The 23,320-nt window shown below is 44.5% G+C and overlaps 1 protein-coding gene across 2 annotated transcripts in view; it reads left to right on the forward strand.

Moving 5' to 3' along the window:
- C8B (complement C8 beta chain) overlaps positions 1-22,546 on the forward strand; it is a 43,471-nt gene extending 20,925 nt beyond the window's left edge. The window contains 6 exon segments of one of the 2 annotated variants that reach the window (NM_001046141.3): positions 3,044-3,284; positions 5,347-5,475; positions 7,990-8,153; positions 16,165-16,318; positions 18,677-18,745; positions 21,988-22,546. In NM_001046141.3, the coding sequence (NP_001039606.3) occupies positions 3,044-3,284; positions 5,347-5,475; positions 7,990-8,153; positions 16,165-16,318; positions 18,677-18,745; positions 21,988-22,139 (909 nt within the window). In that variant the 3' untranslated portion in view covers positions 22,140-22,546. 2 annotated transcript variants of the gene reach the window in all.
- The last annotated feature ends 774 nt before the right edge of the window (positions 22,547-23,320 follow it).

Genomic DNA, 23,320 nt, shown 5'->3' on the forward strand with positions numbered 1-23,320 from the left:
GGCGAATTCTTTACCGACTAAGTTATGGCTATCCAATATTTGTTAATCAAACTCTAATTACATCTTCTCTAGCCTAGGCCCTTTCACCTCTGGCTCCAGCCCTCCTAATGAGCCTCCTGTCTTTCAATTTTCCCCTTCAAATGTATGTGCTGCCAGAAAAATGCTTTTCTGATACTAACCTGGTCATATCACCTGTTCCCTATTGCCTATAAGGTGAAGGTCAAAGCCCGTGACTTAGTGGAAGCGGAGCAGTTGGAATGGGAAGTAAGGTGACGTGAGGGCTTGGAAAACCTTGGATTCCAGAAAGGACCAGGTGTATTTATTCCCTGGTCACTGAGAGTTGGCCGCATGGGCGTGATGTTGTAGAAAACTAACCTGAGAGGAACATGGAAGAAATTAAAAGTCCACAGTGATTTATGTGAGAAAAAAGGAATGGTGAGGGGCTTAAGTTCTGCTGCCAAATTACCAACCAGCAGAAAATGAGCCATAAACATGAATTAGACTGTAATCGTCTCTGGTTGTTTTTCTTCATCTTCTCAGCTGTGAGCAGCTTGGGCACAGAGGCTGTTTCTTTCATCTTTAGGTTCAGGATGGTACTTGATAAGTGCTCAAGACTAAAATATAGTGATGAAGGACAGGACTGATTATAAAGGAACTTGTCTTGTTAGAGGGAAAGAGAGGGGTACCATCCTCGTCTCCTTTTGTCTCTCCGTCTCTCTCCCCTTCCCTCCCAGCTCCCTGATTTAAACAGCCAGTTACATAATGTTACCTCATGCTAGGTACTAATCTAGATACTTGGAACCTAGAGACAAGTACAGCACAATTCTTGCCTTCAAGTTCACAGTCTAGTAGCAGCAGCAAACATGTATGCAGATAACGGTCCTGATTTTGACATCAGTTGTAATACAGCATGTGTGTGTGTGTGCACGCTAAGTCACTTCAGTTGTGTCTGACTCTTTGCAGCTCCATGGACTGTAGCCCACCAGGCTCCTCTGTTCATGATATTCTCCAGGCAAGAATACTGGAGTGGGTTGCCATGCCCTCCTTCAGGGGATCTTCCCGACCCAGGGGTTGAAACCATGTCTCCTGTGGTTCCTGTGTTGCTGGTCGATTCTTTACCATTGAGCCACTGGGAAAGCCCAATACTGCATGGTTTATTCTATAAAGGAAAGATAAGCAACGTGCAATGCAGTCCTGGGAGGTGGAGAGTCAGGGAAGTTCAAGGGTGCCACCACATAGAAAGCCCAGCTAAGCAGAAAATTTAAATATGAGGTGTGTGCCAGGCAGAAAAGAGAGGGAAGAGCATGTCTGGCAGAAGGAACATGTGCAAAATTATATTATGAGAGAGAATGACAGATGTGGGGGAAAGTAAGATGTTAGATGGATATTGAGGTATCATGTAGGTATTAGAGAAAAGTACAGTATGGAGGAGGGTGGATTTCATGGTTGTAAAAGCTGAAGCCAGGAGGCTATTTGGGGACAGATCGTGACATTCTTACCTTCAGAGTAATGGAGTTGATTTTATTCTTGGGCAATGGAGAGGCCGACTGGGTTTTGCTTTAAGCACAGAGTGGCATTTAATGGTATTAATAGTTTTAGGACATCAACTCTCATTGGAGCACTGAGGGCAGCTAGAGGGAGAAGGGAGATCAGTGGGAAAGCTTTTGTCATAACCCAAGCAGGAAAGGAAACCTAAAATATTTAGAAAGACCATGAACAGAGCATCTAGCAGCTGCAAAGTTGGAAAGATGAGGAAGAAGGAGTCATGGATGGCCTGTGGCAGGACTAGGGTGGGGGAGCAGGGCAGGGAGCAGAGGTGGCATGACTTACAGAGCTGACAGGTCAAGCTGGGTAAGAGTTTTAAGATGCAGGAGGAATGTGCATTTCCTACTCATTTACCTTTTCCTCAGCCTTCACCGCAGTGTAGGAACGCCTCGTCTCAGGTTATATCAACATCCCTGGATGTTTGCCCTTCATCTAGCATTGCCATCTTTCAGTCTCTTCCACACACCAGGGGTCACCAAACTTGTTCTCTAAAGGGCCAGAGAGTAAATATTTCAGGCTTTGCAAGGCTGCAGCATCTCTGTAGCAACCACAGAGCTCTGCCATCATAGGCTGACAGCAGTGATGAACAATGAACAGATATGTGGGCATGGCTGCATTGCAATGAAACGGGATTGCAAAACCAGATGCCACGTCCTGTGTGCAGGCTGTGGTCTGCTGACCCTTGCCATGCACTGCAGTGTCCAGCCTTCCTAAAGCATCGCTTTTACTCTTTCTAGAGTGCCTTTTCTTCAGTTTAAACAGCATCAACTGCCCCCTCTCACCTTCTGAGATAGCCCATCCTTTGTCTATGGAGTGTGTTTTTCCCATGGCTTCTCTTGCCTTCCAAGATGGCCCACACTCTGCCTGTGCAGTGTATAGCTCCCTGAATAAACAGTTTTTCTCTTTAAAAGAGGCTTTCCTGGTGGCTCAGATGGTAAAGAATCTGCCTGCAATGCAGGAGACTTGGGTTCAATCCCTGGGTCAGGAAGTTTCCCTTCTCCCCTGGAGAACGGAATGGCTACCCACTCCAGTATTGTGCCTGGAGAATTCCATGGACAGAGGAGCCTGGCGGGCTATATACAGTCCACGGAGTTTCAGTGAGTCAGGCACCACTGAGTAACACTTCCTCTCTTTAACAAAAGAGGCATCAACCAATACGTTGCCTTTGGCGGTTAGCACACCCCGTCTCCCCTTGGAATGCAGCACAGGCACCCACTGCTGCCTGCCGTGTCTGCTGCTGCTTCCCTTCCTTCTCCTTGCTTATTTGCCACTGTAAGGAAGTGAGCAAAGAGCAAGCTCTTCCAAGCTGAAAAGGACATCAGAATATTTCTGAAAAAATGAAGTCTTGTCAAAGGGGCCGTCTTCCCTCAGGTCTCCTCAAGGAATCATGAGTGATGACCCCTGGCCAGAACATTGGATGATATTTGCAAAGTTCATCTTCTCGTTCCAGATTCCTAACTTTAAAGGTCTGCTTTTCCCTTGTTGGTGTTTCATTTAGAAAAGCAAATTCCTGCATGCACGCTCTGACCTTGAAGTAGCGCATTACAAGCTGAAAACCAGAAACCTCATGCTGCATCACGAATTCCTTCAGCGAGTCAAGCAGCTGCCCTTGGAATACAGCTATGGGGAGTACAGAGATCTCTTCCGTGATTTTGGAACCCACTACATCACAGAGGCTGTGCTTGGGGGCATTTATGAATACACACTCATCATGAACAAAGAGGCGATGGACAGAGGAGGTACACCACCCGAGGACCATGTCTTTACTGATGGGGTGCATGGAACTATGAGTTAACAGGGAGAGAGGCTTCTATTCCTTGTTGGGGGAGGGGTTATAAGTTATGCTCCCGGTTTTCCTTCTCCCTCCCTGGTTTTCCTTTCACAGTTTCATTTGCAGATTCCTCATCCTTTGTTGCGGAGAAGGCAATGGCACCCCACTCCAGTACTCTTGCCTGGAAAATCCCATGGACGGAGGGGCCTGGTGGGCTGCAGTCCATGGGGTCACTAAGAGTCAGACACGACTGAGCGACTTTACTTTCACTTTTCACTTTCATGCATTGGAGAAGGAAATGGCAACCCATTCCAGTGTTCTTGCCTAGAGAATCCCAGGGATGGGGGAGCCTGGTGGGCTGCCGTCTCTGGGGTCGCACAGAGTCGGACACAACTGAAGTGACTTAGCAGCAGCAGCAGCAGCAGTAGCATCCTTTGTTGATGTGTTGATGGTGGTTCTCCTCTGCCAGCCCTCTCTCTGGGCAGTCCTGTTTTCTACATAACTCCCTCTAGACAATAACATCTAATCTCCTGGCTCTAAATGCTTTATACGTGCACATGTATATGTCTATCCTGGATCTCTTCTGTGTACTGAAGAGCTCATGTAGAAATGCCTCTTTGAGATCTCCATTTGAATGTCTGCTGACCATCAAAAACTTAACATGCCCCCAAAGAGAACTTTCCCATGTTTCTTCTGTAGTCATCTGCATTGCAGAATGATTCCACCTTTCAGTCAGCTTTGAGGTGATACCAGAGCTGCGGGTTCCTAAACCACACTTTGAGCAGAAATGTCTTAGATTATCAGAGCTTCCAAACTAATATTCAACTCCCATTTTCCTTCCACAGGCCATTCTCCATACAGATATTACAGGTCTTTCTAGTTGTAATCAAAGTCAAGTCTAAGATATGATTTCTTCCTCCCAATTCCGTACTCTTTCCTGCAATATGGCATTTATCAGGTTAAGGGACCTGCCCCAGGTCACCCAGGTTACAGTGGCAGAGCCGGGTTTCGGTAATAGGTCCAGTGAACTTGCAAGAGGACAGAAGGCATATAAGGTAAATTAAGGTCAGTGTGGCCTCCCTCAGTCTCGCCAAGATTAAGGGTACTGTACTCCATACCAGAGGTTTCAAAAGTACTTGTCATAATTCCTCTGATTGCTTTCTACAGAAAGGTTCCATGATCAAATTGTGGAAACATAATAGATCCCACTTGAGAGTTTCACAGGCATACTGAAATCAAGTGACCTCTCCATCACTTTTGATACCACATTTATCACACTGACTCAACTGCAGAAGCCTGGTTTCTTGTCATTGTTGCTCTTAAAGAAATATAAGAGATATCATCATGGGATTCATGTTTCAGGGAACATGCTTTGGGGAAAACTGATCCACATCAATATTTCCAGCAATCCCAGGTGTTAAAGCTATTCTCCTCTCCTTTCCCTGACCTCAAATGCTATAGAAAGGTGCTCATATGTCATATGGAAGACTTCAGCAAGCCCAGGATGGGAAGATGCCCTGGGGAGAATTGGAGAGGAATAGATGGGAAATGGTCCAGAAATGAAGACGAAATAAGGGAAATTGGTTCTTCTCTTTTCCAGGGACTATACCAGACATTTCATAAACATTATCTCAACTGACCAAGTAACTGTTCGTACAACATCAAAGAGTAGAGAAGGGAGGACAGCTCACAGCAGCCTCTATTCACTGGATCAATACCTAGAGACTTGATAAGAAGCCATATTTTTAGCAAGTGACTCCGAGCTCTTCCTGTCTTTGGAGAGCAGCAAAAACCCTCTGAGTATCTGAAGAAGCTGAAAGGGGAAGTTGATGCTGATCTCAAATGGGGTCTCTGGCCTGGTGCCAGGAGCTGCCTGCTGCATTTCTTGTCCCTAGTCTGGCCACCCGTTAATTTACACCTGAGTCCCTGTGGGCCTCCAGGAAGGGTTTGGCGTCAGGGATCGACTACAGGAAAAGGCCCAGGACAAATTGCCATTTTAGGTCATAAACCTTTTTTCTTGCTTCCTTCAGATTACTCTCTTAAGAACATCCACGACTGTGCTAAACATGATTTTAAAATCGGCGCCGCCATAACATCGGTCTACTTGAAGCTGGGTGTGTCGGAGGCCAAGTGCAGTGACATTCTCAATGAGATAAAAGGTGAGTGGCAAGGGCGTGTGACTTCTCTGCTTATCATCCTTCCTTCTCCAGCAGCCCAGACCCATCACTCTTTAAGCTAAAGATTGCATATTCCAAGACATTTCAATTAAAATACTAATTCATTCAATAAAAACCTACCTAGCTCCTACTATTGTATTGGTATGCAGAAATGAATAAGATGGTCTTCCTGTCTTCATGATATTCACATGAGTAGGCAAACAATTAAAAAATCAAGGACCGGGCAGTGATAAGCACCAAACTTGGTCTGGCTTCCAGGAACAGGCAACTTGAGGAGTAAGGTATCAAGGTTGCTTTTAGGGAGGAAGAAAAAAAAATCTAACAATGAAAATTTGCTCTGGGGGCCGGAAGTGGGCCTGGCTAGAGGTAGGATGGTCTAGGATGGAGAGGTAGGAGCCAGGTGGAGGCCGTGGGGGATACAGCTGAGGCAGCTAGTCCTTACCTGAAGCAATGGGCAAGAAGGAAACTAGAAAAGCAGGCAATGCCACAAGTCATATAGCAGAGTTCACATGGCGGGTGAGACTAGGAGTGAGTGCTAGAGCCAGTCTGGGAGCAGAGATCTCGAAGGCCACACAGGGGAGCTGGGAATCAACACCGAAAGTAGAGTAGGAGAGGGAGGGATCAGCAGGGCTCTAGTCCCGACCTCTCCTGCACCCTGAGCTACTCTCCTTCATCTGCTCTACAGACTAAGCTTGTCCTTATTTCTGTGATCATATGTGAATGAAGAGTTCCACAGCCAAAGCAAAACAAAATTAAACAACAACAAAATGAACTGCTGGTCTAGAAGAGTTTCTTGTGACTGATGTGCAGTGGATACTGTTGTTTGTTTATTTTGGTGGGGCTGTGTTGGAACATGCATCCTACATAGGGAGGTAGGCAGAAGACATACATGCTCTTCAAAGAAAACTTGTAAAGTCACTCCCGTCCAAGTTACTGAATAGAGCATTACCCAGTATCCCAGGACCCTTATCAGTTACAACTCCTCCCTCCCTTTGGAGATAACACCATCCTGAAGTCTCTGTTAAACACGTCCTTCCTTTCATGATAGTTTTACCACCTACATGTATTGCTAACCTCTATGACTTAGAGTTGGGCTTCCCTGGTAACTCAGTGGTAAAGAATTTGCTTGCCAATGCAGGAGATGCGAGTTCAATCCCTGGGTTGGGAAGATACCCTGGAGAAGGAAATGGCAACCCACTCCTGAATTCTTGCCTAGGAAATCCCATGGGCAGAGGAGCCTGGAGGGCTACAATCCATGGGGTTGCAAAAATGTTGGACAGGACTTAGCAACTAAATAAAAACAATGACTTAGAGTTGCTTGTTTTTGAACTTTATATGGATGAAATATAATCTTTCAGTTCTGGTTTTTTTATTTTTGTTTTTCTTTGATATCATGTTTTTGTGTAAAACTATGGTTACTTCTTTTTCACTGCTGCATAGTATTTTATTGTATGAATATATCAGTTTCATATATCATATGAAAATATATGCAGTTTGTTCTTTCTGTTGTTAAATTTGGATTCTTTCCTGTGCCAAGCCATTATATTCAGAGCTGCTGTGAACATTCTTACACAGTCTTCTGACACACATGTGCAAGGATTCTCTAGGGAATGTACCCAGGAGTGAAATTGTTGGGTTGTAGAGTATGTACTTATTCTACACCAGGTAATACTGAAATTTTTCTGAAATGGCGGTCTCAGTTTACAGTCTGACCAGTAGTATACAAGACTCCGTTTGTGTGATGCTCAAGTGCTGCAAGCTCAGAGTAGAATAGTCACTTTATACCAGTTTCTTTGGCTTTGGGCACAAGAAAAATTAGAATAGGAATGACTTACTGATATGATTGAGGGCTTCCTGGGAAACTGCTTGAGAAGTCAAAATAATAACAGTAGACATTGAAAGAAATAAAAACAGTAGACATTATTTAGTGAGTTCCTATTACATTCATGCTCACACCTTATAGATTTCCCCACTTTTGTTGTCCGAGACAAAGAAGTGGTATAGCTCAGAGGCTGGGCGTGGTACGGGGAGTGAATTCTTTCCCTTAGTGCCTAAGATTTCATATCTGCAGAGGAAGGATTATATACTTCCTATTTCATACTGAAGAATAAGTGAGTTAGTACATGTATAATGTTAGATTAGTGGATGGCCCATAAATGATGAATAATCTTTGTCTATTTACTTATGATCTTCCCTATGTATGTATGTATATATCCGTCTTTCAGCTATTTTCCGTAGACTCACTTAACGACTATCGCTTACAGATGCTAAAAATAAATATCCCTTTCTTGTCCTGTCTCCAGCTTGTGTCGACTGAGTGCAGTACCCTTTGCCCTTGCACTGTGACTCCCTTGCTGGCAGGGATGCGTATTGTCCCACTTACATCTCCAGGGTGACCTCCCTGAACATAGTCACCAGGTTGTCAGGTGGGTTGCAGCAAATTTCAAGGTGTGAAAATGGATCCCCTGACATGCCAGGGCTCCGTATCCATTCCAGACAGAAACAAGAAAGACAGCATGGTGAAAGACTTGGTGGTCCTTGTACGAGGAGGAGCGAGTGAGTATGTCACTGCCCTGGCATACAAAGAGCTGCCAACAGCGGACCTGATGCAAGAATGGGGAGATGCAGTGCAGTACAATCCGGACATCATCAAAGTTAAGGTACACGCACCCACCCCACCCATCCTTTCCTCTATTCAGAAAACAGCTTCTGAAGGGTTTCCCTGAGCCAGGGTATAGAATACAGAGCTCAGTAAGACACAAGCCCTAACCTTGAGATAGATACCTTATAGTAGAAAATGTATCCAGAGTGAACTGATTGTAATACGCTGCACAACACCAGCTACAGACCCCTCACTCCCTCTCACTTGGGCTCCCAAGTTGCTCAAGTAAGTTAACCATCAGCTTCTAATTCCAGGCTTCTTAAATCAATATTGTTTGCAGTTTACTGGGGAATCCCTCACTTAGTTCTTTGTTCATTTAAACATTCATTCCTGCGACCAACAAGTCATTGCTAAGTTTCTGTGATGTGATGGGAACTGAGGCACTGGAGGAGAACAGAGGAGGGTGCGAGGATGAAAAATGTAGTCTGTGCTGAACAGTAAGATCCATGGATGCATTACTGTTTTACAGGACAGCATAATACATAATGGTAATCACCAATATGTTTTGGGCACCTACCATGTTCATGATACTCTGCCAAGGACTTTGGGAATGTTATTTCATCTAATTCTTAATAGCCTGCAAATTTAGTATGCTTATCTCCATTTTATGGCTGATAAAAAATCAAGGTCACAGAGGTTTCATCCGTCTGTGACTGCTCAAAAGTCCAGACCTGAAAAGTTGACCTCTTCCCTCCCCTCCAAATTTTCCTGTGGGTTTGGTAAATAGAAAATAATGATCCCAACCACCTGTCACCCAAACAATGGCAGTTTTACAACCTTAAACTAAAAAGACGTTAGCTAGAGCAGTGCTGTCATACACATCAGCAGGGTTGGTCCTTGCCTGTGGGTACTTCAGCACGGTGTCCATGTCACATCTTACACTGCCCTCTTCTTGCCATTGTCTGTACAATTATTGATGGTCCAGCATTCACCCTCTGGAGATTTACTCTTACAGCCAAGGAGAGGAGTTAAGGGACTGGAGCTCTGATGAGAGGCTGTGCAGTTCCTGAACTTGGCAGTTTTCCAGTGTCTTTGTTTATATGTCAATTGCATGGTTGCTGCAGAACAAGAAGGCTGCCATTCAAATCCTCTCCTCTGCCACGTATTCAGTAGTTACACTTAGGGTTTAGTCGCTGGCAGGCATCGAGAAAGGTAAAGTGAGCCATAGCTTGCAGGCGGCTCTAGAGAAATCTGGGATGAGCTAATGACGTGGTGACATTGGTTGGTATCACAAACAAGCATGGGAGAGAAGAGAGTTCATGGAAAAATATACCCCTGGTCTTTACTTTTTACTGATATCTTACCTGAATTTTGTTTTAAACTTAAAATTAATGGATTGCTCTGGTTACCTATCCATTTAGATTGGAAGTGCCGTCATGGGCATTGGGAATGTCAAGTATCCAGCAGCATGGGATATGATAAAGGGATGTGTGTTTTGTGTGTTTGTGAGAAAGAGAGAGAGCACATGTTAGCATGCTAAGCATCTCAGACCTGCCACCATCCTCAGAGATGTGGTACTTCACTGATGGCACAGAGGCTTCAAACAGCATGTATGTGATGCCCTGGAAAGTATCCTATCTACTATGAGTATAGTGCTGTGAAGAGTTGTGGGGACTGAAAGGGGAGAGATTAGAAAATCAGAGATGTTTCCAGTAGTGGCGGAGGTGAATTTGTTGAAAGCTTTTGTGCATTTCTCCTATATATCCCTAACTTGAGTTGGAAACATCTATTGTAGTCACAGATTCTTTCTGGCAAGAGAAAACTGTTTATGACTTCGTATTATCTTAAAATAATTCTCTGCACAATCAGTTTACCAGGTAGTTGGAGCAGCAAGTGCTTTCCAAGAGAGTAGAGACCACTCGATAAGGAATTCCTAGACATGGAGTATTGGCCAAGGCTCATGTACATAAACCAGTCTTAAAGATCAATATCTGGAAACACAGTTCCTATAGGAGCCAGGTAGGCAGGAAAGAAGACCAGAGAAGAGCCCATTCACATTGTTTACTGGTGAACATTAGATATAGAGACATGGTGCTTTGTTCAAAGAAGAGGTAGCGAAATCACTGGACATATATAAAGAGGACTTTGAACACAAAAGATTGAGATTATATCCAAGATAAAATAGACAAGCATACATCTAAACATAGAAGCAAATTTTACAATATATTTTCTTTGTGATTATAAGAAAATAAAGAATTTATGAACTAAAAAATAGAAGCCGAGATGTTTAGTCACTAATCAGATGAAAAGGGAAATGGCTGAATGTAGGAAGCCAAAAGCACAATAGTAGAATCAAAACCTACACTGGAAACTATAAAGAACAGAATTGACACTGCAGAAAATTGAGTCAGTGATGTGGAAGGTGCTGTAAAAATGTTCCTATAATGCAGAAGCAAAAGACAAAGAGATTAAAACAATGATATAAAAGAAATATGATGGACACAGAGTACAGCAGTGGAAATCTAAAACCCAGAGCATTCTTCCTGAGAAAGATACAGGAGTGAATGTGAAGATGCATTAATCAAGCACATAATAAGGGAAACTTCCCTGAGCTGATAATGCAAAATGAACAGCTCATTGAAAAGCAGGCAAAAGTACTGAAGATAAAACAATACTGAAACACAGCGTGGTGAAATTTTTTACTTTGAGGAACAAATAGATCCTACAGAAATAGAAGTCGTACTGATCTTAGAATTATTCGCAGTGCTAAATGCCTAAAGATTGTAGAGTGACAACCATGAAGGAAAAAGCTTGTGTCCCAGTGAAATGGTCTTTAAAGGATGAAAAAATTCCCCAAGACATTCGAAGGAGCCTGGCAATAGAGGGTGTCCAAATAATTATGAACTTCAGACAAATAAGGAATATTTTTTTTTAGGATAAGCATCTTTCAAATATTTCATGCGACATATTTGGTGGCTCGAATGGTAAAGAATCTGCCTTCAGTGCAGGAGACCTGGGTTCGATCCCTGGATTGGGAAGATCCCCTGGAGAAAGAAATGGTGACCCACTCCAGTGTTCTTGCTTGGGAAATCCCATGGACAGAGGAGCCTGGCGGGCTGCAGTCCATGGCAAAGAGTCAGACATGACTAAGTGACTAACACTTTTTCACTTCATACTAAAATTTCATTTGTTACTTATCTGAAATTCAAATTTAACTCAGAATACTATATTTGATTGTCAACTTTAGTCACAAAGTCTGTCATCTATGTACATATCCATTGTGGTTGGGGTGGCAAGGTTGTGGTCTGGGGTTCAGGCTGATGGAGACTCCATGGTACAGAACATGGCATGACCAAGTGTAGAAGGGAAAATACAGTGCTGAATGGTTCAAATGAGGCATCAGGAGAGCCTCGGTTATGCCACCGTGAAACAGCCCCAAATTTCAACAACTTAGGCCAGCAAAAGTTTATTGCTCAGTCACATTCATGTCCAAAGTATACTGGTAAAGAGGCTTTACTGAATATCACTGTGGGATCTGGGCAGTGGAGGTTTTGTCTTGTCATGTGCCCCCAATATCATCACAGCTGCTGCTGCTGCTGCTAAGTCGCTTCAGTTGTGTCCAACTCTGTGCGACCGCATAGAGGGCAGCCCACCAGGCTCCCCCGTCCCTGGGATTCTCCAGGCAAGAACACTGGAGTGGGTCACCATTTCCTTCTCCAATGCATGAAAGTGAAAAGTGAAAGTGAAGTTGCTCAGTCGTGTCCGACCCTCAGTGACCCCGTGGACTACAGCCTTCCAGGCTCTTCTGTCTATGGGATTTTCCAGGCAAGAGTACTGGAGTGGGGTGCCATTGCCTTCTCTGCAATCTCTTCTCTGCCATTGCCATCACAGCAATGGTAAGGGAATGGGAAAATTCACCACACTCTCCTGCCAAAGCTTCAACCTGGAAGGGATGCTCCCTCTGCTTACCTCTCACAGCTCAGAAAAAGTCACGTTGCAAACCTACCCTTAAGGATGGTTCAGGGAAAAGCAATACTGCCAAGTGCCCAGAAGGAAAAGAAGCTGATACATTTGGTAAACAGTGATAATGACCATTACACTTTACTGAAGCAATTTATTCAAAGATTCTCTAAAAGCAGGTTACTCTGATTAACAGAAGGTTTAAAATGTAGATGCTGTGGTAGCAAGAATCAGTAAGATATTTCGGACTTAGACTGTCAGATCTCACTTGAAATAATAAATTCTGAATTTCAAATAAGGAAACCCACAAATATTATTAAGTGGAAGGTAACACAACAAAAAATAATTTGCCACATGTGAAATCTTTCATGTGTAAGGAATGATACTGTTTATAAGAAAAATATCTCAAAAAAATAGAAAACTCTCAGAAGAACTCAGATGATAAATAAGCAAAATTTTAACTTCTCAGCAATAAAAATGAAAATTAAAGTAACAATACAAAGTATCTTTTGCCTATCAGATTAATGATGATTAAAAATCTTTAATACTCAACCTTATTGGGAGCAATGGGATGGAAACTTTTATATTATGAAATAGGACTATAAAATGGTACATCCCTTTAGGAAAAGAATTTAACTATGTATCCAAGACATTAACAATGTTTACAGTGTTTGATCCAATAACCCTAAATGCAAAAATTGTCTGTAGAAATCATTTTAAAAATTGGTAAAGATGTATCTATAAAGACCCGCCTGATTTTATGCTGCTGTAGTCTCACTTTATCTGAAGTTTTGCTTTCTGAGGTTCAGTTACTCATGGTCAACCATGATCTGAAAATATTAAACGGAAAACTCTAGAAAGAAGCAATTTTTCAGTTTTTCATTGCAAGCCATTCTGACTAGTGGGATGAAATCTTGCACTGTCCCACTGCATCCCCACCTGGGATCCCTAGCCATCAGCACCATCTGCTCCTGACATCCAACCCCTGACATGATCATGGTTCAGTAACCCAGGACCACCGAAGCAGGTGAACTTTCTGATGACACATAAACAGTAGCCTGACACTATGTCGTAATGCCTCCGTCATTCACTCACTTCACCTGATCACGTTAGCACGTTATGATCTCATGTCATCACAAGTACAAGAAGGGCAATACAGTACAATCAGATATTTTGAGAGACAGAGAGCACGTTCACATGACTTTTATTACAGTGTATTGTTATAATTGTTCTACTTTTAGTTCCCATTGTTAATCTCTCATCATGCTTAGTTCATAAATTAAATTAATCGTAGTATATGGGTATAGGAAAAGACATAGTATATGTTGAGTTTGGTGCTCTTCCTGGTTTTGGGCAATCATCAAGGGTCTTGGAATGTATCCTGACTGATAAGGGAGGACAACCATATTTGTAGTAGCAAAGGAAACATAAAAGTGGAAGCCACCTAAAGATTCAATAACAGTGTATAGTTGAATACATTGTAGTCCACCAGGACAACAGGATACCCTGTAGTCATGAAAATCATTTTATCAAGGATTATTGAATAGCATAGGAAAATGTTCATAATATGACATTAAGTGAAAAAAGTGGAATGTAAACATGTGCTTTTCTTATGCCATCAATTTGGTATAAGTATCTGTCCATCTACCCTTCCAAAAATATATTCTGAAAGGGCACAAATCACAATGGTAACAGTTCCTGTCTGCTGCTGCTTACCGAGTGTTACTCTGGTAAATTTCTTTAAGTTTTCTGTGCCTCAGCTTTGCCATCTATAAAATGGGGATACAGAAGTTTACCTGACTCCTAAGATTGTTGTGAAGATTAAGTTAGATCACATATGTTTTTAGTTCGGCAGCTAATGAATGCGGGCTATGGCAATAATCAAGAATGCCAATCACCAGGGTCCATCATAGACACCTGCAGGGAGTTTTATAGACCATGCCTGCCTGGCGTGCTGCAGTTAAGGGGGTGCAAAGGGCTGGACATAACTTAGCGACTGAACAACCACCACCGTCTCTGTGCAGCAATGTAATCAATCAATCAAGTTTTCACTAGTGCGGGTGTGCTAAGAAACCAGTGATCAATGTGAGTAGTTAGGATTGGGTGTCTGGGGGAGAGATGTAGAAGGAAGGAGGAGGAAGGGAGGAAGGAAGAAGAGGACAAAAGAGAGAAAGACAGGAAAAAGGAACCAGCAAACCAAAAAAAAGACAAGTGAGCCGCATTAAGTTAGGAAGGAAACTGTGGAGGGAATCTTAGGAATTGCTGCCAAGTTGCAAGGCAGACTGTCCTGGAGAACCCTGGGATAGAGGTTGGAAAGGAGAATAATCACCATTTTTATCACCAGTTTTCATGAACTAGTAGGAGAAGCACAGATTTGGGATTAGAGTCCTGGCACCCCTATTCAATGAGTTCTTCAACTTAAGCTCACCTGAAATGGCGCTGGTAATTGCTCCCGTGCGAGGATGAAGGAGGATCATAGCACAGCCCCTGGCACACGGTGCCACTGACTTTATCTCCTGAAGCAGATCTCAGAACTAGTAGGAAAATGCCTGGTAGGTTAAAAGCAGGTTAAAGGCAGCCTTTCGAGGTGCTCTGGCAGGGAGAGCAGGCTGTTGGAGGAGCTCATTGTGGGTGTACAGCAACCCCCTATGTACCCCCACCTACCTACCATGTGTGGCCAGAAGCTGGACCATTCTGCAAACAGCCTCTGGATCAATTCATTGACCACAAAACGGTGAGACAATGGGACCACCAAGGGGCCTTGCTTTGCCCACTGGAGTGAAGGTCAGCATCAGATGCATTAAGAAATGGAAGCAATTTTCTTCCCACTGGAGGCTTCTATTAGGCATGATTGCCTGTGTTTAGACAGACCCTAAACTCTCCAGGGCCGGATTAGCGCAGGATCACAAACAAAATCTGGCGAGGAACCTGACCCTGGAGCTGAAACTCTGAGCCAAGAGGCTCTGAACATGTTTAACTACCTCTTTGGACTTTGCCTCTGTCTTTTCCAAGGCCACAAACACCCCCACATCCATCTGTGGCCTCCTGCTCTCAGACACTGCCATGCCCACTGAGAGCATCTTTCTCTCTGCTTGCCACACCCTGGCCTCCATGCCAGCTGCTGTTACCCTAATGAGGCCTCCCCTTCCCTTTTCATTCTTCTACCCAGTCTTATTAGCCACTCTCATTAAGCTTGGGGCCGAACCCTCGAGACACAGCTGAGCAGTATATAGGTCTGATCTTCAGGAGCTTACAGTCTATTTAGAGATGAAGGAAAAGGGACTTCAGCCCAAAACATTGACCACAAGGGAGAAAAGAGGTAGAATTTGTATTGGATGAGTAGTGTAGACAGTATGCTGAGCATTTCATAGTAGGAAGGTGTTCTGGAAGCTTTAGAGCTCAGGGGAAGTTTCCCTAATTGTGGCTCTTGCATGACATGAAGGATTTTCACAGGTTTGGGGTGGGAGGTATTGCTGAAACAGGGCTCCTATAATACTTCCAAAGAGCAGCTTGCAAATCACCTCCCCTCTCCCACCAAAGAGAGATTAACAAACTCCTCCTCTCTACCCTGGTTACTGTCCTGCAATTGGAGAAGGAAATGGCAACCCACTCTAATATTCTTGCCTGGAAAATCCCATGGACGGAGGAGCCTGGCTGGCTACAGTCCATGAGGTTGCAAAGAGTCGGACATGATTGAGTGACTTCATTTTCCTCTCTACCCATTACAAGTTACCACTGTTACCTGTAACCACTGTTCTGTAAGTATCCATTAGTACAACTGTCTGTATCTCTAGATTCTGAGTTCTGGGGGAGTGAAGTGGGGATTTTATCTTATTCCTTACTATGCTTCTTGCCTGGCACTTGGAAGGTATTCAGCAAGTGTTTGTTGACCTGAACTTGAATGGGCTTGTTTGTGGCTATTGGGTGGGATGGGAAAGAGAAAGGATGGGGTGTCCATCTGTGTGCTGTACCGTCCATCCAGTTCCATATGAATCCACTGTGATCTGCATGCACCAAACCTGCCCATTCCTATGGAGCCTTACTTTGGGCTTTTGTTACTATATGACCAATGTATTCTGTTGAAATCAACGCCTTTGTTCCTTTCCCAGGTAATGCCTCTGTATGAACTGGTGACAGCCACAGACTTTGCCTATTCCAGCACAGTGAAGCAGAACATGAAGAAGGCCCTGGAGGAGTTCCAGAAGGAAGTCGACTCCTGCCAGTGTGCTCCCTGCCAGGGGAACGGAGTCCCTGTTCTGAAAGGTACCATTTCCAGTGTCGTTTGTGGAAGCTACCACCTGGATGGGCTGGTTCTGGGGCCAGATCATGTTGTCAATCCACACAGCCTCCAGAGGTGTGTTTCTAGGTCAAGGTTTGATGTGTATCTCCAGGGCAATTTCTAGGTCTTTCCCCGGTCCTCTGTCTCAAGCTCCAGGGACTGTCATAAAGCTCCCTTCTTTGTCTCAGAGGAAAAAAAGATGAGCCCCTGGCCATTTGGAGCCTTTTAAAGCTGAGCTTCTCCACCCTGGTTGGACATTTGAACCAGTGGGGATCTTTAGAACTACTGATGCTAGAGCCCCAAATGTGATCAACACATGAAACTCTAGGGAAGAGACCCTCATCAGGATGGCTAAACCCTCCCCTCTTCTGGTAGTTCTAATTTGTGGCTGGGGTGTGACTCACCATTGCTGAAGCCCCCACCTTCCTGGAGCACAGTGAGGTGGGGTTGGACTAACGAGGCGCCTGTACTCAGGTGGCACTAATGGCAAGGTGCACGATGCTCCTGTCAAGGTGCGTGTGAGAATCACCCAGGGAGCTTTGCACAGACACAAAGCCCTGGGCCTCAGCCCGAAACAGTGGAAGCCAGTCACTGGGACTGGCCTTTTAAAAAGCCTACCAGATAATTCGGTGTACAGTGAGAGTTGGGCAGCTGTTACACAGCTGAATTCACTAGCAGACGGAATCCATGATTTTGCCAAGCTTTTAGACTAGCAGGAGAGCTAGACTTGACCCAAAGGTTGCATTGAAATGTACCAGTGTTAGGACCAGGTAGTCAGAATGCAGGCAGCTAGAAGAGGCTGCTTGGGCTGTCAGGATACCTAGGTTATAGCCACAAGGGAAAGCATTAAACTGAAGGCAGGGACGAGATGAGACGCTATCGCCTGTAACAGGGAATGGGAAGGGATTCCTGGTCAGACAAAAGGCCCTCCCTGGGCCGAGCAAGGGAAACCCCTCCTGCATATCCTGACCAATACATGGTGAGACAATTGGAGGATGGGGAGGTGGCAGCATGGATGGGCCACGAGAACTTCATTGCTAACTTGAGGGTCACATCCGGGGTCACCGCAGTGGACAGAGCAAACATGAGCAGGGCTGGAGCCTGGGGTCATCTGCTCTTGTTTTGATGGGCTGAGGAAGGGTCCCGTCCAGCATAATGCTGAAACAGGGTGCCAAGAGCACCTGGGTACGCCAGATCCCAGCCTAGGGAGCCAACCGGCAGAACTCATGTGGATAGAGTGAGCTCAACAGAGGGGACACAAGAGGAGATCTGTTCTCGGGGAGAAAGATCCCACCTGCTCAGCTGAGATGGATGGATATGTATCTTGCTTCTCAGAGGGGATGGAGATGAGCAAAGCAGGCATAAGTGACAGCCTAAGGATGGAGAGTTCTCCTTCAGGAACAGGACCTGTAAGAGAGGGTCAGTTCAGCAGGAAGTGGGATCCATTCACCTGTTCCAGATTTTGATCTAGGGTTGCTGAAATCCTCCTTGCCTTGTGTGTAGTTTGGACCTAGAGACTGGGACTCCCTGGAGGCTCTACTTTGGAGGTGAGGGAGCAAAGGAAGCCAGAGGCTGAAAGGGCCTTACCTGTAAAGGACAGTCCTGTAAAAAGAGTTCACGTGGTTGATGTGAGAGAAGCTCCAGGGTGACATGTGACAGATTAACATAAAGAATAATTTCTAAAATGTCAGAACCGGCCAAAGGGAACATAAATGTGAAAAGTGAAAGAAAGTGAAAGTCGCTCAGTCGTGTCCCACTCTTTGCAACCCCATGGACTATACAGTCCATACGATTCTCCAGGCCAGAATACTGGAGTGGGTAGCCTTTCCCTTCTCCAGGGGATCTTCCCAACCCAGGGATTGAACCCAGGTCTCCTGCATTGCAGGCGGATTCTTTACCAGCTGAGCCACCAGGGAAGCCCAAGGTAGCATGAGACGTCCAAGAGTAGTGAGTTCTTCATCACTAGAGGTGTTCAAGCAGAGACAAGGAAATTACTTGATGTGAAATTGAGCACCAGTGACCACTGGCCCCAATGACCTCAGTAATGTATCTTCTGACCCCCAAAATCCATAAGTTTAGGTCAAAGGTCAGCTAATGGGTAATTTTTCTCAGTAGCTCTACATCATTTTCTGTGGTGGAATAAACACCCTTTCATGAGCAAAGGACCTTCAAGAAAGGAGTGGGTATTCTTGGCACTGAACCTTCTTATTTCAAACCATTCAGTTAAACGTTTGTCCTATTTTAACCTAATGGAAAAGCTGTGAAGTGGAGGGAGGGTTGAACTCCAGGAGCTCTGTGTTTCACATGGTGTGATTCATGTTTTCTTTGCCTTGTCTTCTCAGGAACACGCTGTGAGTGCATCTGTCCCGCTGGATTCCAAGGCTCGGCCTGTGAGGTCACACACCGGAAAAGTAAGGAGTCTGTGAGGGTGGGTTGGGAAAGGAAAGTCTAGGGAAGTCCAGAAAATAATTCAAAACAGTAAAAGCAAAGTCAAGGCATGGACTAGGGAACTGGACACTATGAACTTGTGATCCATCTTTTTTTTTTAAGCTTTATTTGTTTATTGTTTTGGCTGAGCCAGGTCTTCACTGTTGTGAGTGCAAGCTTTCTCTAGTTGCAAGGAGCTGGGCTTATTCTTCATTGCAGTGTACGGGCTTCTCATTGTGATAGCTTCTTTTCTTGTGGAGCTTGGGCTCTCGCAAAGAGTGGGCTTCAGTAGTTGCAACATTCAGGCTCAGTAGTTGCAGCGCCTGGGCTCTAGAACTCGGGCTCAGTAGTCGTGGCGCCTGGGCTTAGTGGCCTTGCTGCATGGGGGATCTTACTGGACCGACCAAGGCTTGAATCCATGTCCCTTGCATTGGCAGGTGGATTCTTAATCACTGGACCCCCAGGGAAGCCCTTGAGATCCATCTTGACTCCTGACTTAATATTTTCACAACTGAGAGTACTCCATGTTACAAGACTGCTAATGTATGGCAGCCACAAGTCATCTCTTCAAATCATTCTGGAATGTTTATCTTTTTTTTTTTTTAATGTAGTGAACTCCTTGGAGAAGGCAATGGCACCCCACTCCAGTACTCTTGCCTGGAAAATCCCATGGACGGAGGAGCCTGGTCCATGGGGTCTCGAAGGGTTGGATATGACTGATCGACTTCCCTTTCACTTTTCACTTTCCTGCATTGGAGAAGGAAATGGCAACCCACTCCAGTGTTCTTGCCTGGAGAATCCCAGGGATGGGGGAGCCTGGTGGGCTGCCGTCTATGGGATCACAGAGTCAGACATGACTGAAGTGACTTAGCAAAGTGAACTCCTATTCAGCCCTCAAAATCCAACACAGATACCCTTTCTTCTGTAAAAATTATTCTAACCCAAGTAGAATTAATTTCTACTGTGGGATCCCACAGGACTTTGAACATGTGTTTATTATAGCTCTTAGCACATTCTATTTTGGGTTGTGTGTATCTCCCTCCCTGTCTGTGAGTAGGGATCATGTCCTGTTTATACCTCTGAGTCCTCAGGTTCCCACACAGTTACTGCTGTTTAATTAACAACTGAAAGACTGGATTACCATTTTTTTAGCCAGTTTATTATCTAAGAATTCTTCACACCGCCTATCTCCCACTCCCACCTGTTTCTTTTCCTTTCTGTGCATTTTTGGTGATACCATTAAAAAAGGAAATGGCATATCCAATAAAAACACCAAACATATATTAAATTCTCCACTAGGAAGATCTCCTGGAAGAGGAAATGGCAGTGCAGTCTAGTATTCTTGCCTAGTCCACAGAGTCTCTAAGAGTCAGATATGATAACAACTGAGCGTGCGCGCGCGCACACACACACACACACACACACAGACCATTTGGTAGCCGACAACTTGGTGAGGGCTTTGACTCAGCATGGATTCAAATTCCATCTCATCGTTTAATAGCAAATTACTTGACCTCTTTGTGCCTTGATTTCCTCATTTTTAAAATGGAGATGATGATATTAACACATCATTGACCAGAGATGTATTGGGTTGACCACAAAGTTCTTTCACATGTTTCTATAAGAACATATGGAACAATCTGAACAAAGTTTTTGGTCAACCCAATATTAATGCTTCCCTGATGGCTCAGTGGTAAAGAATCTGCCTGCAGTGCAGGAGACACAAGAGACATGGGTTTGAGCCCTGGGTCAGGAAGCTCCCCTGAAGGAGGAAATGGCAACCTACTCCAGTATTCTTGCCTGGATAATCCCTTAGACAGAGGAGCCTGGTAGGCTACAGTCCATCGGGTCAGATATGACTGAACGACTGAGCACGCATGCATGTACACATATGCAATATTAATGTCACATGTGTTAGTTTCTGCAAAAATCCCCTGGTCAATAATGTGTTAACTATCTCAAAGAGTTGTCTTGAGTCTCTCTTGAGACATAAAAAGCACTTGGAAGGATGCCTAACCCATCAGAAGAGCAAAATAAATATTTGTTCTGGAGCAAAATATACAGTTAATTTTTATTTCACGTATATTAAATCCTTTCATCCTCTCAATAACCTCATGAAGTAGATACTGCCAATACCCCCATTTTATAGATGAAGAATCTGAGGTTCAGTGGGCACCTAATTAACTTGCCCACATAGTATATATAGGGACCCAGTTTCAGGTCCAGTGAGCTTGTCTCTGTTGCCTTTGATCTTGGTGCCTGCTCTGCCCTCCTCCCCAGTAAAGGGATCAGGGGTTTCTTCACCCCCTCTCCTGCTATATCTCAACCAGACCCCTGACAGTGATCTGTCCAGTAAGAGTATAATGACAAAAATCACAGGATTTCCACTGGTTGGAGGAGACCTTAGAAATCTCCTTCTCCTGGTATCTCATGTTACCAATGGTGAGGCTCAGGGATATTAAATAATATGCCCAGAACTACACTGCAAGTTAGAGGCTCAGCCATATGCATATCCATCATGGTGAATGTAATTGACTATTTTCCAGTCTCATCAACAACCAGAAATCCTAAAGGGAAAGGCAAATGTCAGGGAGGAGTGAGCACGGTGTTATCACTTCATTGAAAGCACTCAACGACCACTGTGGATAACAGAGCTCCCGTTGGATACGCTGAGAAGAAGTTAACTATCTGGCATTGTATACCTTGGAAGTGTCTAAGCTAGAAACCATTTATTCCACTAATATGGACTCAGGGATTCCTATGTGCCAGTTTAGGTGCTGGAGTTCATTCAGTGGTGGGAAAATCAGATATAATTCCTCTCACCATGGAGATTGCTCTTTAGAAAGACCAACATCATTTGAATCGTCTGTTTCTACTGTAAGTGCTACAAAATGCTCTGAGAGCTTAAAATATGAAATATTGATGAGGAGTTAGGAATCAGGAAAGGTTTCCCTGCAGAAATAACACTTAAACTGAGATCTGAAGGATGAATAGGATTGACCAGAGGAACAGAGGGTATTTGGGGCCAGGAGAGTAGCATGTGCAAAGGCCCTGTGGTTAAAAGGAGCATAGTGAGTCAGTGGCCTGAAAGAAGGATAGTGGACTGGAGTGGGGAGATCAGAGATTCAGATTCCCAGTGCCCTAGGGTTTATACACCTCACCCCTCCTGTAGGGCACTAGTGTATAATAAAGGCTAATTAACATTCATTGGCCTTCTTTCTTATAGATGTCCCCATCGATGGGAAGTGGAATTGCTGGTCAAACTGGTCTCCGTGTTCTGGAGGACATAAAACAAGACAAAGGCAGTGCACCAATCCACCTCCTGGAAATGGGGGCAACCCCTGCTCGGGTCCTGCTTCAGAAACACTTAACTGTTAAGGAAGGAAAAGCATTTAGCAGGTGATGCTCCTGTGGGTTCAACGCAGCGTAAGTGCTGAGCCCTTAGAAATCAAGTCAGCTCAGCCCCACACCTGCTCCCATTTGGAGCTGGCCCATGGGTGGAGGGCTGTGCCATTCAGAATGTTTAAAATAAAGATATTATTTGTCAAGTGCATATCAATTTGAACAAATAGTAAGTTAAACAGTAATTAGGGTCTCCTGAAAGGCTTAACCATCCTGATAATCTTCACTTTGCTCATCTCAGCAATTTTATCTTACTCACATTTACTACCAGCTGGGATTGTGTTGGAAGTTGTCTACGTGAAAGTCCCACTATCCACCTGTGACCTGCAGTAGGTTCCCAATGATGGATCCTTGAATAGATATTAAACTGCTCCTATCCTAAGGACGTACTGTCTCATTCATCATGTCAGTTGGCAATTCAGGTTTATTGAATGATTAGTATGTGCCAGCCATGGTGCTCAGTGCATTTATTCATTCATTCCATCCTCAAGACCTTATAAGGTAGATACTTTATTAGCCCTATTAAACAGTAGGATGGAGAAGGCAATGGCACCCCACTCCAGCACTCTTGCCTGGAAAATCCCATGGACGGAGGAGCCTGGTGGGCTATAGTCCATGGGGTCACAAAGAGTCAGACACGACTGAGCGACTTTGCTTTCACTTTTCACTTTCATGCATTGGAGAAGGAAATGGCAACCCACTCCAGTGTTCTTGCCTGGAGAATCCCAGGGACGGGGGAGCCTGGTGGGCTGCTGTCTATGAGGTTGCATAGAGTCAGATATGACTGAAGTGACTTAGCAGCAGCAGCAGCAAACAGCAGGAGAGCCAGCTTAGAAGAGTTCAGTTACTTCTCCAAGGTTATACAGTTAGGGAGTGGGGGAGCTGGGCACTCAGGCTGCCCAGCAAACCTGGGCACTCAGGCTCCAGAGTTTTAAACTCTTAACAGTGATGCTCCCCTCCTCTCTGTATTGGACATTGGCTTAACAAAGAATTTTTTATGAAATGTAGAAGAAGGTGCTGTGTGTGTGTGTGAGTGATTGACAAATCCCCACCCACTGCATCCCAAAGAGCATGGATCTAGGTTCCTCAGCTCCTTTTGATGCTGAGCACAGGAAGTAAGTGTGTGTTCTGGGGCAGAGCTGAGTTGTTGTGACATG

The sequence above is a fragment of the Bos taurus genome, chromosome 3, assembly GCF_002263795.3.
Source record: "Bos taurus isolate L1 Dominette 01449 registration number 42190680 breed Hereford chromosome 3, ARS-UCD2.0, whole genome shotgun sequence".
Classification (NCBI taxonomy): domain Eukaryota; kingdom Metazoa; phylum Chordata; class Mammalia; order Artiodactyla; family Bovidae; genus Bos; species Bos taurus.